Genomic DNA, 14,795 nt, shown 5'->3' with positions numbered 1-14,795 from the left:
CCTACACCACTGCTAACACCATCATTTATTTCTTAATGCCTTGAAGATAGTAAGATTCTTTTTTTAAGGTTTGCATTTAAAGAAGTCTAGGAGTGGTGAAATAGCTGCTAACCGTGAGGAATGATCCTGGCATCCTTGGTATACTGCTGTCATTTTTGGCAGATACCCAAGCAGTCCGTCTTGTTTGTATGCATATTGTCGGTCATCTGGGTACCAATTGGAAGTAGTTGGTCCAGTTTCCCCAGAGAGGTTTCCAGTTGAAATTCTGTCCTTCCTAGAATTTCCAGTTTAAATGCTGATGGTTGTTACCAGGCAAAGCGGCTTCCTGAGTTTTGCGGTACAATGTCACTTGTTACTGGCTCAGCTACGGTCCATGTAACTTCCTCAGTCCAACTGGCTCATTCATAACTGACAGAAAACAATGAACTGCCTTTAGCACTTGGGAGAGCACTGTCTGGGCATCTGAGCTCTTCTGCTGCTGAGTCCTCAAGGCCCTGGAAAAGAAGAATAGCAGGGCAAAATGGCGCCCTAGGCAAAATGGCACCCCCCTGTGCGTCCCACCAACCCCTGCGCCCCCATCCTCCTGTGCCCCCATCCCCTGCGCGCCTCACTTACCTGAGCCGGCAGTGGTCCCAGGTAGTCTGGCAAGGCCTGGTGAAGCAGGGCAGGGCTGAGGGGTGTTCAGCTGTGGCTTCCTCTGAGCCTGGCAGGATAGGACTGGGCTGAGGGGCACCCTGTGGCGGCCCCACTAGGACACTCCTTCAGTCTCTGCTGGCTGAAGGAGTGGCCTGGCGGGGCCGGGGCTGGCCGAGGGGGAAAGGGGGAGGGGTGTGGGGCAATTTTCCACCACCCACGTGACCAAAAGGGGGCCCGCCCAGGGCATTTGTCCCTGCCCTTCCTGCGGTAGCTACGCCACTGCTTGTTGCTGAGAGCAAAAAAACAGTCCAAAGACATTTAGCTGGAGCGAAGAGACAGTGCCTGTTGCTTTACATCTATTGTCCTGTGCTCCAGTGTCCCCAAGGACATCTTAGCACCCATCTACATGTCTTTTGGAACCCATTTGCTCCTTCTGAACCTCTCTCAGAAGATCCTAGAAGATATTATTTTTGGGCCATCAGGGAATATCCATTTGGAAATATAACTGCCCCCTCATAGGCCTGTGCTTGACTGGGAACCTCTTGACAGCCAGCATGGTGGAGTGGTTAAGAGTGGTGGAGTGGGGAATCAAACCCGATGAGCAGATTAACCTGGTGAACTGGGTTTGTTTCCCTGCTCCTACACATGAAGCCTCCTGGGTGACCTTAGGTTAGTCAAAGTTTTCTCTGAACTCTCTCAGTCCCACCTACCTCACAAAGTGTCTGTCGTGGGGAGAGGAAGGGAAAGGAGTTTGTAATCTGCTTTGAGACTCCTTATGGCTGAGAACAGCAGGATATAAATCCAAACTCCTCCTCCTTTTGAGATAATCCCCCCTGGCAGCTATTTTGTGGCGGCCCCACTGCCCCTTTCGCAGAGTTCTCAGTCCCTGCAAGTTTAAACAAAAATCTTGGGGGAAAGATGCTGTAGTCCCAGGGTCTGGCAGAAATGGGAGACACACCCACACAATTCCAGAAAGTTCTGCCCCAGCCCCTTGGCACAGCGGAGCAGATCTCTCCCCAAGCTGCAATCAGCAGAAGCCATTGCCTTCTATTTTAGCCGGGACATTCCGTTTGAGAGAGAGAGAGAGGGAGAGGGAGAGGGAGAGGGAGCTCACATGGCAATAACTAACTGGTCGTCTTTCATCCAGTGTTTAGCCACCGTTTTGTGATCACTGACGCTGATCTGTACGTCCTGAATTACATGGAAAGCAATCCGGAAAGCTTCCCCGCAGCCGTGGTACAATCCATGCGGGACCACTTTGCACCTCGCCAGGCGGCAGCGGAGGCAATCAAGAGGTAGGCTTTCAAAGTAAACCTTCAGGGCCTGGCAAGAATCGGGGCCCAGAAACAACCTTTAGGATTTATTTCCAGGATCTGTGACTGGACTGGAAAACAAAAGGTGGCAGGGGCCTTTTCTTTATTTAGTAAAAGTATTTACAGCAAAAGGTTGGGCAAGCTCAAGATCTCGATTGCCTGTGTTTACCAAAATCAGCTTTTGCAAGAAATTCTATAGGTGAGCAAGTAAAATTTAAAAAAAAATTTTTTAGGGATAATGGGGGTACTCAAGCACACAATAATCAGATCATCAGAAACACACACTCCTAAGACGTAAGCAGTGTTGAGTGGACAGGTCTGGAATAGATGAGGGGAATGGGGAGTAAGTGTTATAGTAATCTGATCTTGAAGCAGAATGGTGCAATGAACAGAGCTGAGCGGCCCGCACTTAGATCTGCCAGAAGAACAATGCGCTGTGGAACAATTTTACAGATAGAGGTGTCCAGAGATATTGAACAAGGGCTACTGGGAGAGGGGGCTTCTTACAGGGAAAAAAGGACCCTCGGGATTATGCAGAGTGCCTTTCCGTTCCTGCCTTTCCGGGGAAAGACAAGAGACAGACATCAATCTTAATGCTTGGGTCATCAATCTAATGGGTTGAGGCATCAGCTTGATGGTTTAAACTTGGGAGTGCCTGAAAGGGGGAAGGCAGCTGATAGAATTAAAGCTACAGAACAATGACAATGTGAATGAGGCTGTCGTTAGAGACATAAGCCAAAGGAAGAAGCATTGGGTTAATACAATACTGGGCAGGAACACTTGGGGCAAACGCATGAACAAGTCCTTTGTCTCTGCAAGTGTCCATAGTCCAGGATTGGAGATGGGAACACTCTCCAGGGCAGGGTCATTGTGCTCTCTTAATCCCTTTAGGAAGGATGTGAGATAAGTGCTTTGCATGGCAGGTGTGGGCGAGGACAGTTCCTCACAAGTTTTGACCGTGTCCTTGGGGGTACACTGAGCCAATGCAGAGAATGGGCTCCCCATCTGGGGACTGCACTGCTAGGCACCCCAAGGGTCATCACTGTCTTAAAACAGAGCCCTCTCCCCCTCATGGACTTTTGTGGTAACATAGGCATCATGGCTCCTGGTGGTGCCGTCTTGGGGACCACTACTGTGAGCCTTGCAGTATGAGAAGGCTGACTAGCCCAGACGTGGCAAATGGACACTCAGTCCAAGTCTGTTTAGGCCCAGGTCGAAGCCGTTCCTTTCTTTCTGCAGGCTGGATCAAAGCAAACCCGACCCACAGGAACTGGACACTGTCGTGGCTCAGACTCAGGAGCACCTGCAGCGACACAACTACTTGTTTGACAGCAGCATGCAAGCGACGTTCCTGCAGCAAGACAAAGATGGCTCAGGACTCCTGGACAAGGTGGAGTTCCTGGCTCTCTGCGACCACTTTAAAGTGCCGGTCGATGACCCACTTTTCCAGAAGGTAATGCCTAGAGGAGAAAACCGTCCCATCTGCATTCTGGCAAGGAAGCCCTGCTGCCAAATAGCACTTGTTGGACAAAAACCAGCCATTCTGCCCCCTTTTAATTTAGCAGTTGAGTGGGGCCCACTCCCAGGGTGCGTTGAACTAGCTAGATTCGAGCCCAGGAGCATCTTAGAAACCAACAAGATTTTGGGGGTATAAGTGTTTGAGAATCAATGCTCCCTTCAGCAGGCATCTGATGAAAATCTAGTCAGTCCCTAAAGTGCCACTGGACTCTAGTCTAGCTGTTCTACTGTAGACCAACTCAACTACCCTCTGAAGCTACATAGTCGGACGTAGCTGGTGGCAGGGATGACAGTGACTATTTTATTACGGAGTCTGAGAACAAAATGTAAGTTCCAGGGAAAGGGAATTCTCCAGTTCAGGAGGCCCTACCAAGAAAACCATCCTACAGTCCCCACTGAATACATTTTGGTAAATTGCAGGATACAGGAAAGCCTGTTTGGACAGGCTGGGAGTGTAGGCGAGCCCATGCAGGTAGGGGCGATCCTCTGTGTCATTCGGGCCCAAACTATTTTGGGCTTGAAAAGTCAAAACGTTGGCATGTAAAAAACAAGATGGTTTAGAATTACAGGGGTCTGCAACCTGCTGCTCTCCAGATGTTCATGGACTACAATTCCCATCAGCCCCTGCCACCATGGCCAATTGGGAATTGTAGTCCATGAATATCTGGAGACCCCTGGTTTAGATGTATATATAATGTATTTTCTGCACGTGGAGATATAGATGTGGGACTTATCCTGGCTGTTTGCTATGAGGTTGGGGTAGGTGCCCACGAGTCAATCAACTATATATGTGTGCACCTTATGTCACAGGCACCTTAATGGCTCCCAGTACACCAGTATTTATATCTTTTAAATAAATTCACCAAAGGTTTTATGTGAGTCTCAATTATTCAGTGTTTATCACTCAAAAATTGCCCAAACACGAGCTTACAAAACATCATGAAAAAAAACAAAGAATTAGTCCCAATATCTGACTCACAATAAAGAATCACGCCAAATGGCTAAACATGGGCACATAACACGGGCTGACGTGCACCGGCAATGGAATGATTTTGTGAACAGCTGCAGCTGGCCTGCTTCTGTAAAGGCACAAACACAGATCTTGTCAGACCAACTTACAGTCTCGGTCCTGATACGCAGCTTTAGGACTGCTATTGTCACTTTAGCAAACATTTTAATTGCATTTTTATTTCCTCTTTATTACATATCGTGATTCTTGTATTTGTAGGAAAGCTGTTTATAGAAATATACATATTGATTCTCCGGAACGTTTATTTTCACCTATTTGGGACAAGTGGAAGTATTATTATTATTATTATTATTATTATTATTATTATTAGTAGTAGTAGTAGTAGTAGTAGTAGTAGTAGTAGTAGTAGTAGTAGTAGTAGTACTATTATTAATTATTAAATTATTAAATTATTATTATTATTATTATTATTATTATTATTATTATTATTATTATTATTATTATTATTATTTAATTAAACTTATAGGCTGCCTCATCCCCGAAGGGCTCAAGACAGCTCACAGTATGGCTGTTCTCCAAGACAGCAAATCAAAACAACATAAAACTTAAACCCATTAAAACTTAAGCAGCAGTTACTCACGACAAATATAGATTAAAACAACAGAAGTTGTTTAACAAAAGTTGTTTAAAACAGGCACCCGATCTAAAGGCCAAAAAGAAAGGGAGGGAGTAGGCAGGGCCCGTGATGGAATCGGGGAATCAGGCCCAACCAAGATGGAAAAAGATGGAGAACAAGCAGCCTCAGTTTCCGTTTCAGTGGGGGGCAATAGAACCGCGGCCAGCCCCTCCGAAAGCCCGGTGGAATAGCTCCGTCTTGCAGGCCCTGCGGAACTCACCAAGGTCCCGCAGGGCCCGGACAGTTGGAGGTAGAGCATTCCACCAGGCAGGGGCCAGAGCCGTTAACTGGACCATTCCACTCTGCTGCTGTTTGGATACAGTATTTTATGTTGTATATTTATTTATTTATTTATTTATTTATTAGGCTTATATACCGCCCAACCCCCAAAGGGCTCTGGGCGGTGAACAACATAAGATTCAGTACAAAAAACATAAAATCAAATATAATTTAACCACTAAATACATAAGTTAAAAGCAGCAATTCATACATAATACAACAATATAATATAACAATGCCCGCTAAATCCCTCTTAGACCCTCCCAAGAGGGGAGAGAAAAAAGGGTCTGTCCTACAGGTGGTAGTGGACCCTGTACATAAGATAGGGAGGGGGGGGGGGCAATTTCAGCGGCTGGACACTCCAAAGGCCCGGCGGAACAACTCCGTCTTACAAGCCGTGCGGAACTCGCCAAGGTCCCACAGGGCTCGGACAGCTGGAGGAAGAGTGTTCCACCAGGCAGGGGCCAGGGCTGTAAAGGTCCTGGCCCGAGTGGAGGCCAGCCGCATCAGGGAGGGGCCAGGGACTGTCAGCAAGTTGGCCTCCGCTGAGCTCAGAGGCCTAGTATTGATCTTTTGATCTGTATTCATGTCTTTACAGGTTGAATTTGGGCAGTTGAAATTGTTCACAAAATCATTCCATTACCAGTGAATGACAGCCCATGTGATATGCCCATGTTATGTTTAGCCATTTAGCATTCTTTATTATGATCCTGATATTGGGGCTAATTAATTGTTTTTTCACTATGCTTTGTGAGCCCTCGTTTGGGCAATTTTTTGAGTGATAAAAGTTGAATAATTTAGACTCGCACATAAAAGCTTTGGTGAATTTATTCAAAGGTACAGGTACTGGTGTACTGGGAGCCATTAAGGTGCACGTGCATGCATATATATTTGACTGTTTCTGGAGGTTTGCACCAGAGGAATCAAACAACAACCTGGATTCTTGCCAAGGGACTGCATTTCCAGGGGCTCAACCACTTGGCCTTTGTTGCTTTTCTGTTCCAGCTCATCAGCCTTTGTTCTCATGGAGAAAATCAGATAAAATATCCCAGCTTTCTTCGAGCTTTCCAGTGCTAATCACCGTGAGAGGAAAAGAAAAAGAGAGAGAGGTCAGAACTTTGCTATGTATATCAAGTGTGTATCCAAGTATTAAAGTGAGCTAGTTCTTGAGCATTTGACGTGTGTCCGGTCAGTCATTTCAAAGCCCTTGGCAAAAATCAAACATTTTGCTGGAGAACAGCCTGCCTCGTGAAGATTTGGGGATGGAACCCGGGTGTGGCAGGTGCTTCAGCAGGTTTTAAAGCCACAAGTCCACCGATCAAAGCTGCCGTTGTCTCCAGAAGTGATTTGTTTAGCCTGCAGATCAGATTCCAGATCACCAGGTCTTACCTGGAGGTTGGCAACTGTACACAAAGCACCACAATTTCCTGGACTGTGCAGGAACTGGGCGGTGCTGGCCTCTTTCACAAACCCCTCTGATAATCACGTCTGAGCGAGAGGTACTCGCAGAGTTTTTCACCAACAGCCAAAGTCCAGCCTGTAACTCAAATGCAGGAAGTGGGCCTTTGGCGGCAACCACTGCCAACATTAGTGGCCCTCACCACTATCCCTACTGCAGCCGTGTCTTTCAGCACTTCCAGATCCTGTGAGTGACGTGCTAAAAAAACCATCACATCACACAGAAACAGTCAACAGCCAAGATTTAATCTGAACATGATATGTGGACTGTTCACTGATGAAAACCTATGACACCCAGCCAGGTTTCTGAGTTTGACATTTATTTAATTCTATTTGAAGGCCCCAGTTTCCCTGGCAGGCCCTTGGTACAGTGTAGGGGTGAGCCAGCGATCCCAGCAGAGTCTCAGAAAGTGCACAGGAATGCCTGCGCCATGTGTTCCCTCCTGGGCGCACAGGCACACCCATCACAAAACCCCTATGACTCACGGGTCACAAGATACCCCAAAGGGTCTCAATACCCCCAGGTATGGATTAGGCCAAACAGGAACGTTTCCTCCCGCACGTACGCAGCCCCTATGAGTCATGTATTGCACAACCTTCTCCCGCCTTCCCCAAACCCTTAATAAAAGGTGCCAGGGATCCCAGCTCGGCAGATTAGCCAGATCCACGGATCACGCTAGATTAGCCGCTGGCTTCTCTCCACCGGATCCTGATATCGCTGCGTCTCGTCTCTTCATTGCGTCGTCCGTAACGACTTCAGTACAGTGTACACAGCTTGTTAAACTGGTGGCCACAGAAAGCTGCTATCTCGTTGACTTGGGGCTTGGAGTACATGTCTGTTTAAGTCTGTGGAGTACATGCCACATAGGAGTACATGCCACATAGGAATGCTGGGAGATACCAGGGAATGAACAGGGGGGACCTTCTGCGTTCAAACGCGTTGTGCGGAGCATCCGCTTCCCCAGCGTAACTTGAAGAACTAAGCCCCTGCTTCACCTAAAAAAACAAGGAACAGTTTGGATTTATATAGCGCCTTTCTCTCCTGTAAGGAGACTCAAAGGGGCTTACAAACTCCCTTCCCTTCCTCTTCACAACAGACATGTTGTGAGGTAGTCGGGGCTGGGAGAGTTCTGCGAGAACCGTGACTGTCCCAGGGTACCCAGCAGGCTTCATGCGTAGGAGCAGGGAAAGAAATCCAGTTCACCGGATAAGAGTCCGCTGCTCACGTGGGGGAGTGGGGAATTGAAGCTGGTTCTTCAGATTAGTCTACCTGCTCCTGGCCACTTCACCCTGCCCTGCCCCAGCTAGCAACAAGGGGCCTTCCAACCCACAACCAACTTGACGGGCGCACTCTCGTGGGTGTAAAGTGCTATCAGGTCACAGCTGACTTTTGGCAATCCCAGCAATGGGCTTTCGGAGCAAGGGAGAAGCAGCGGTGGTTAGCCATGACCTGCCTCTGAGCAGCCCTCCTTGGTGGTCTCCCATCTATGTCCCGATCCTTCTAAGCTTGAGAGCTGATGCGATTAGGCCCCCTTTCCCTCAGCTACCGCCTTAGAAGACTCACATGGCCTCAACCACTGGTGGGAAACACTTCCTTCGGCTACATATGTGAATAATGAACATGCAAACAGGAACTTCTTTGATCATTCTATGCCTTTTTTATTTCAGAAAATATTTTTGTCAAAGATCGTTTTTATAAAAGGTGTTTTACAAAAAGAACTTCCATACAAAGTCTGTATTTTGCAATTATAGAGGTCGTGGGTGGGCGGAACAACCGTTGAAGAGGGAAATCCTGGGGGGGGGGGGGAATTCCCAGAAACAACACTGAACAAAATACGGAAGAGCAGGTATTTTCATCTCAGTTTCCTGGTTGAGATTTGGTCCATAATCAGAAAGATTAATTGGGTGGGTGGGTGAGAGGGCAAAACCCAACACCATTTTTCCTGTCTGCTGCAAAGGATTTTGCTTGCAGAAGAGTACGTTGCTCCCGTAGGCTCTCCCCCCCCACCCTTCAAAAAGCCCTTAGTAACAATTTTGCTATAGCTGTGCGCTCATGAAAATATAGGCTGTCCTACTGGAAGACATAGTGTGCAGCGGCACCAAGTTTCCGTCAGAAATAAAATAATTCTGCCTCGTCCGAAAAGAGGCTATCTCCAACCTTCACAATCACTTTTTTTCCCCTGACTGCCTTATCACGAGGGTGCTTTTTTTAAAAAATAAAAAAAGGCCTAAACTATTTCCAACCGTACAATTTTTCTATGCCCTTCTGTGCAAAGACCTAGTTACTAAGCCTAGGGAAATGTTCAGTTGCGTCCATTACACTGTGCTACGTCTCTTGGTCTATCTAGGGCACGACAGGTGGGGGAAAAGCGCTAGAAAGTTCTCCCTTTCGACGTGGAATGAGGCAGTTAAGGGAAGAACCCCATTCCCCAAAAGCAAAACCCCCATCGCATGAATTTGGTCACATTAGGGAAACTGTCACTCCCATTCCCTCCTCTTGGGGCGCTGTTACAATTGCCAACATTCTGGGAAAGCCTTATTGGCCGGCCCAGGAGGTGGAATGTGGTGATGTAATACAGAATTGGGTACCGGATCTGCAGGTATCCTCCAGTTGCATCCCGGTGGGAGGTCCGACTTCCCTCTTCCTTTTACTGCAAAAGACAGAACTGTGAGCGATGTGCATCCCCTGAAGAAGGGGATGTTTAGGGGTGTTTGGGAAAGAGGAACTTCTTCCTCCTTTGCTCTCATCTTGTTTTTCTGCTTCCACACATTTTTTTATCCCTGCAGGGGACATGTGCATTGGTAAAATTTTCCTACGGAGGTAAAAGGCAGTGTGTAAAGGGGATGTTTTTTCCCAAATAGGAAAATTGCGGGGGGAGGTAAAGTGGCCCCTATCCCCTCCTGTAGTCAAACTTCAGCCACCTGAATTTTGGCTTTCCCCCCCCCTAAACTCTTCATACAAAAAAGAAGTCCTAAAGACAAAAAAAAAAAGGCTGAGACGCTTTGCCCCTACGCTTGAATATTTTTTTTCTAAGTGAACCACGAGGAGTTCACAGGCGACTCATCTGGCTTGCTACAGAACGAAGAAAACCTATTGGTGGCACTGTGGATTTGGCTGCTGCATCGTCCCAAGGAAGAGGGAAGGATTCTGACTCCCCAAGGGAACACCCACCGAAGAGTCAAAAAGGCATAGAAAAACGAGGCACTGTGTTCGGCAGAAGCGGTCCTTTTTGTGAATTGCTACGCTCGTGTCCATACATATGGGAAATCCAGACACACACACACACACACGAAAATATTTCAAAAGTACAAAAGGCTACAAGGCAATATAAGGCACTTATCTGCACTGAACACACTACGGGGTGGGCTAACCGCCTCATACTGGAGCAAAGGGCAAGCAAACAGAGCCGGTTAGGTTCTGCAGCTTCCCAAACACGACCCAAAGAGCAATCTCGGAAGATGAAAGACACGGGTCATCGCGAGTAGCCAGCAAGCCCCGCTGGGGGGGAGGGGGGGCACGCAGGGCAGCGTGGTCAAATCACAGCAACTCCGGGCTGAAGAGAAGTCAGGTGAGATCCCAACACAGTCTCTCTCTTTGGAATGGCGGCTGATCAACTGCAGGCAGGAAAGGGGCCAACCAGAGAAGTTCTGGTTTGCGCCCACCTCCGAGAGTTGCTGGGTCCCGTTCCGCCTGGCCTAGGTTAGCACCGATGCCTACTCAAGTCAGTCCCACACTCCCATACAACCATTCGAAGGATGAGGTATATTTAGCACAGGAAGGAAGACAGAGAAAGAGGAAGGAACAGGCACGCTGCGGTCAGTTTGGCTTCGGGTCCGAACACTCCTCATCGGAGCATTCCAAGATTTCGCTGGGAAGTGAACGGCCAGCGCCCGGAGGAGGGAGGAGACGCATTTCCTCATATCAGTCAATGGTCCTAGAAGAATCAGCCAGCACTTGGGATGAATGGGAACTATGCTGAACCTGTGGAAGAATGCCGCAAGGGGCTGATGCGTTGGGGTCTACTCAGTGAGTCACAAGTCTTGCAGATCTAATTTAAGGGGAAGAGAAAGACGTGTGCGGGCGTGCAGAAATGCGAAAACTGTCGTACGCACCATTTGCTACAGGATTCCAACCCTGTAAAGTAACGCGAGTGGGAATGAACCGAGCATCGGCCAGTCAAAGTTCCTTGTGCCTCACCTGGCTGACAAAAATGCTCACTCTCCTGTTGCGAAGGGCCGCTGAGCAAGCTGTTGTTTTCTAACCTTTCCCCGTGCACCCACCGCAGAGCAAGAATGCACTCGCTGCAACCAGGAGGAAATGCTGTTGGGACCAACAGCACACCACGGAATGCCACAGGAGAGCACCCTCAATCTCAGCAAAATAAATAGGGACACCTCGAGTCCCTCACTGCAAACCGGAGGGGCTTCACTGAGAAGACGTTCACGATAAAGGGATCGATTTTGCAACAGAGCTAAAAACCACACTCTGGGACTCAAAAATAACTCTGCTATGGGAAGTGACGTGAATTGTACGCTCCAGGAGATTGTGATTTTCACTAAGGAACAGCACAGCAATACCAAGAACCCATGGGTTCTTTTAGAGGGAAGGACTGATTCACTCCTTTGCTCTCCCAAAAAGGCGGCCACTGTTTACTTCTGCTTCCCCCCAAAAAACAAAAATAAAAGGTAGCAGGGTAAAAGGTAGACTCTTGAGGTAGATTTTACATTTGATTCCATCCATACAGTTTGGGAGTGGGTGATGGACTAGGTGCTGGGCAATTCCTCCCTTCATCGAGGACTTCAGTTTATACCTCCCACAATCCACCGCATCCACATTCATGCATAAAGAACCGGATTTTCCATCCTTCTGCACGGTTATAATTTATGGAGCCTCTGAAGGAGAGGGAGGCGTCCAATTCTCAAGAAATGGATGGAAAGGGGTTCAGAATGCTGAGAGGCGGTGGGTGAACACGGATCTAGAGCAACTTTGGAATCCTATGTTTGGTTGGACTCGGGCAGTTGATGAAGCCAGCACTTCTGTTTAAGGACAGGAAAGAATATCAAGGGGGTAACCAAATGGTGAGGCCACCAAGACACAAGTTGTTCGTCAGTATGGACTCGACAGTCATGTGAGCGAGGGGTGGGGTCTCCTCTCCACGAAGGCACGGCGTGGGCTGGGAAAGGCTGAGATGTGGGTGGGGCGTGACCAGTGCAGACGGACAGCCGCCAGGAGCGCAGGCCGGACTGCCAGAATTGCGAGAGAAGATGAAAAGCAAATGTTAATCTGGCGGTTTATAACCAGAGGAAGGAACGTTGGAAAGGAGAAACCTGCACCCGTTCCAAATCTTGGGAAAGCAAATGGCGCCCAAGAGCTGAAACAGCAACCGCCAAGAACGACTTGAACTCAATTCAGAGCGGGCATACAAGGTTACACTCTGGTCATCTTGTGAAGGCCGCACGACCTAAAACACCAGCCTGCGTCTTCGGGATGAATTATGGATGGGTGGGGAGTGAGATAGAGAAGGAACACCCACAGATTCACTTTCCCACCATGGCTCAAACTGTGTTTCCCACCAGTCCCTGTCTCTGCAGCAGGGCTGTGTGGGAAAGGGTCCACCAGCTCCACAGACTACCCAAAACCTTCTATTCCCACGGCAATGCACCCCACGCCCGACAGCTGCCATCTCTTCCAAGACAAAGAAGCACCAGACGCTTGACAGCAGAAGGGCAGCGGGGAAAACACTTTTAAGGCACGTAACGGGTTTCCGAGGAAGGCCGGTTTGTAAAATGACCCCGGGAGGGTGAGGAATAAGCAAGAACAAATCGGAAGCAAAGGAGAAACGCGTACTAAGGATCAGACACTCCACGTGAAGAAATCGTTTGGTGTTCCTGAGCCCCCCCGCTTGGCGAGAGGGCCTTTTGGTTGTTCTTGTAAACTGTCCGGAGACGAGAGCTTTCGGTGAAGAGAGTTGAAGCCTCCTGAGGTGAAACTTGTGAGGACAGAAAGGGGGAGGGAGAGAGGGAGGGGAGCCGCCCGTCAGTTCCAGAATATTGATCCTTCCGTTCTCTTTCCTCTTTCCGTTCTCCTCCTCCCTCCACTATCGTTGGAGACTCCGTTTTGGCTCTACGGAGACTTCAGCTTCTTGGTACGTGGCGAGGTTCCGTTTTCGGCTTTCATGACTCCATTTTCGTGGTAGCCTGCAGGGAAAGGAAATGGAGGAAGTGATACCCTTGGGGCTTTAAAACAACAACAACACCACGGGAAGGAATTTGAAATCCCGCTTCTAGGGAGTCCTGCAGTTTCAGGATGGAGACTCCGGCCTCCAGAATATGCACCCAGCCAGAGAATTCACATAGCCGATAAGGAACTCTCAAGGCCAAAGCGGGGGAGCAGATTCTACCGCGTTATATATAGTATGGTAGATAACAAGACTCTTATAACAGACTCTGCCATGCAGTGTCCCCTGACCTTAGCAGACCAGGTGCTTGGGAGCAGCAGCAGCAGCAGAAGGCCACTGCTTTCACATCCTGCACGTGAGCTCCCAAAGGCACCTGGTGGGCCACTGCGAGTAGCAGTGCTGGACTAGATGGACTCTGGTCTGATCCAGCTGGCTTGTTCTTATGTTCTTATGAGATTGTAAATGCCTTAGAAGACCAGGTGCTCGGGAGCAGCAGCAGCAGCAGCAGCAGCAGGCCATTGCTTTCACCTCCTGCATGTGAGCTCCCAAAGGCACCTGGTGGGCCACTGCAAGTACCAGAGTGCTGGACTAGATGGACTCTGGTCTGATCCAGCAGGCTAGTTCTGATGTTCTTATGACCTGGCTGTCCCAGGCTAGCCACATCTCAGGAGGTCTCAGAAGCTAAGCAGGGTCAGCCCTGATTCATGTTTCGGTGGCAGCCCACCAAGGAAGCCCGGGGTTGCTATGCTGAGGCAGGACACAGCAAACCACCTCTGAACATCCCTTGCCCCGAAAATCCGACAGGGTCAGCTATGGCTTGACAGCCCTTTCCACCACCATACAGTCCGTGCGAGGGGCTGGGAAAATCAGAACATGCCAAGCCTTGCTTGGTTCATTTGTCTTAACTATAACCCTCTCCCTGCAGAGCAGGAAGAAGCGTTCTCTGGGTCAAAACTGTTTTAGCTTCAGCAGTAGAGGTGCCTCATGAGGCTACATGGACCACCAGAGTTTGGTACACCCCACATGGTGGCAATTCAGACAGCTAACGAGACAACTGGAAGACCTCTTGCTGTTACCTGGGGCCTATTTCAGTCCCTCACCCACCCACAGAGCACAGGAATGCTCCTGGTTTAAATTAAGACCGTGGGGCTGCCCCCGATCTACGAGCTAAGTGCAGAAGAACGAACTTTCAATCCACTTTCAGTGCACTTGGCAGCTGTGCAGAATAGCAAAATCCACTTGCAAACAATTGTGAAGGGGCCCAAGAGACACCGTGAGTCAGATGTGACATCTGCCCCCCCCCCCCCCAACAGGTACTGTACAGATCAGTAAGTGGACATTTTATATGACATTATGATAAAAGACAGTAATAAACAGCAGCGTCAAAATGGCAGTATGGAATTTAATGTACCGTATACACTCATGTATAAGTCGAATTTTTCAGCACATTTTTAATGCTGAAAAAGCTCCCCTCGACTTATATGTGGGTCATTAAATTTTTTGTGTTTTTACTTTGCCAGCCAGCAGGGGGCGCAATTTTTATGCTAGCGACACCACATTTCCAGGGTACCCTCAGAAGACACTCCTGATGATACCAGCCAAGTTTGGTAAAGTTTGGTTCAGGGGGTCCAAAGTTATGGACTCCCAAAGGAGGTGCCCCATTCCCCATTGTTTTCAATGGGAGCTATTAGGTAGATGGGGCTACCCTTTGAGGGGTCCATAACTTTGGACTCCTTTCTGAATTATAACTTCCTAGAAACCTGGCT

At 48.6% G+C, this 14,795-nt stretch overlaps 2 protein-coding genes across 3 annotated transcripts in view; one reads left to right on the top strand and one right to left on the bottom strand.

The window, feature by feature from the left end:
* EFHC1 (EF-hand domain containing 1) overlaps nt 1–6,565 on the top strand; it is a 59,552-nt gene extending 52,987 nt beyond the window's left edge. For both annotated transcript variants that reach the window (XM_048503008.1, XM_048503000.1), the window contains exons 9-11: nt 1,784–1,931; nt 3,189–3,402; nt 6,398–6,565. In XM_048503008.1, the coding sequence (XP_048358965.1) occupies nt 1,784–1,931; nt 3,189–3,402; nt 6,398–6,469 (434 nt within the window). In that variant the 3' untranslated portion in view covers nt 6,470–6,565. The remainder of the gene's footprint in view (nt 1–1,783; nt 1,932–3,188; nt 3,403–6,397) is intronic.
* Nucleotides 6,566–8,485: 1,920 nt separating this feature from the next.
* TRAM2 (translocation associated membrane protein 2) overlaps nt 8,486–14,795 on the bottom strand; it is a 64,041-nt gene continuing 57,731 nt past the window's right edge. The window contains 1 exon segment of the mRNA XM_048503145.1: nt 8,486–13,048. Coding sequence (XP_048359102.1) covers nt 12,975–13,048 — 74 coding nt within the window. The 3' untranslated portion in view covers nt 8,486–12,974.

This window comes from Sphaerodactylus townsendi, linkage group LG01 (genome assembly GCF_021028975.2).
Source record: "Sphaerodactylus townsendi isolate TG3544 linkage group LG01, MPM_Stown_v2.3, whole genome shotgun sequence".
Lineage (NCBI taxonomy): Eukaryota > Metazoa > Chordata > Lepidosauria > Squamata > Sphaerodactylidae > Sphaerodactylus > Sphaerodactylus townsendi.
This window is presented reverse-complemented; position numbering and strand designations above follow the sequence as displayed.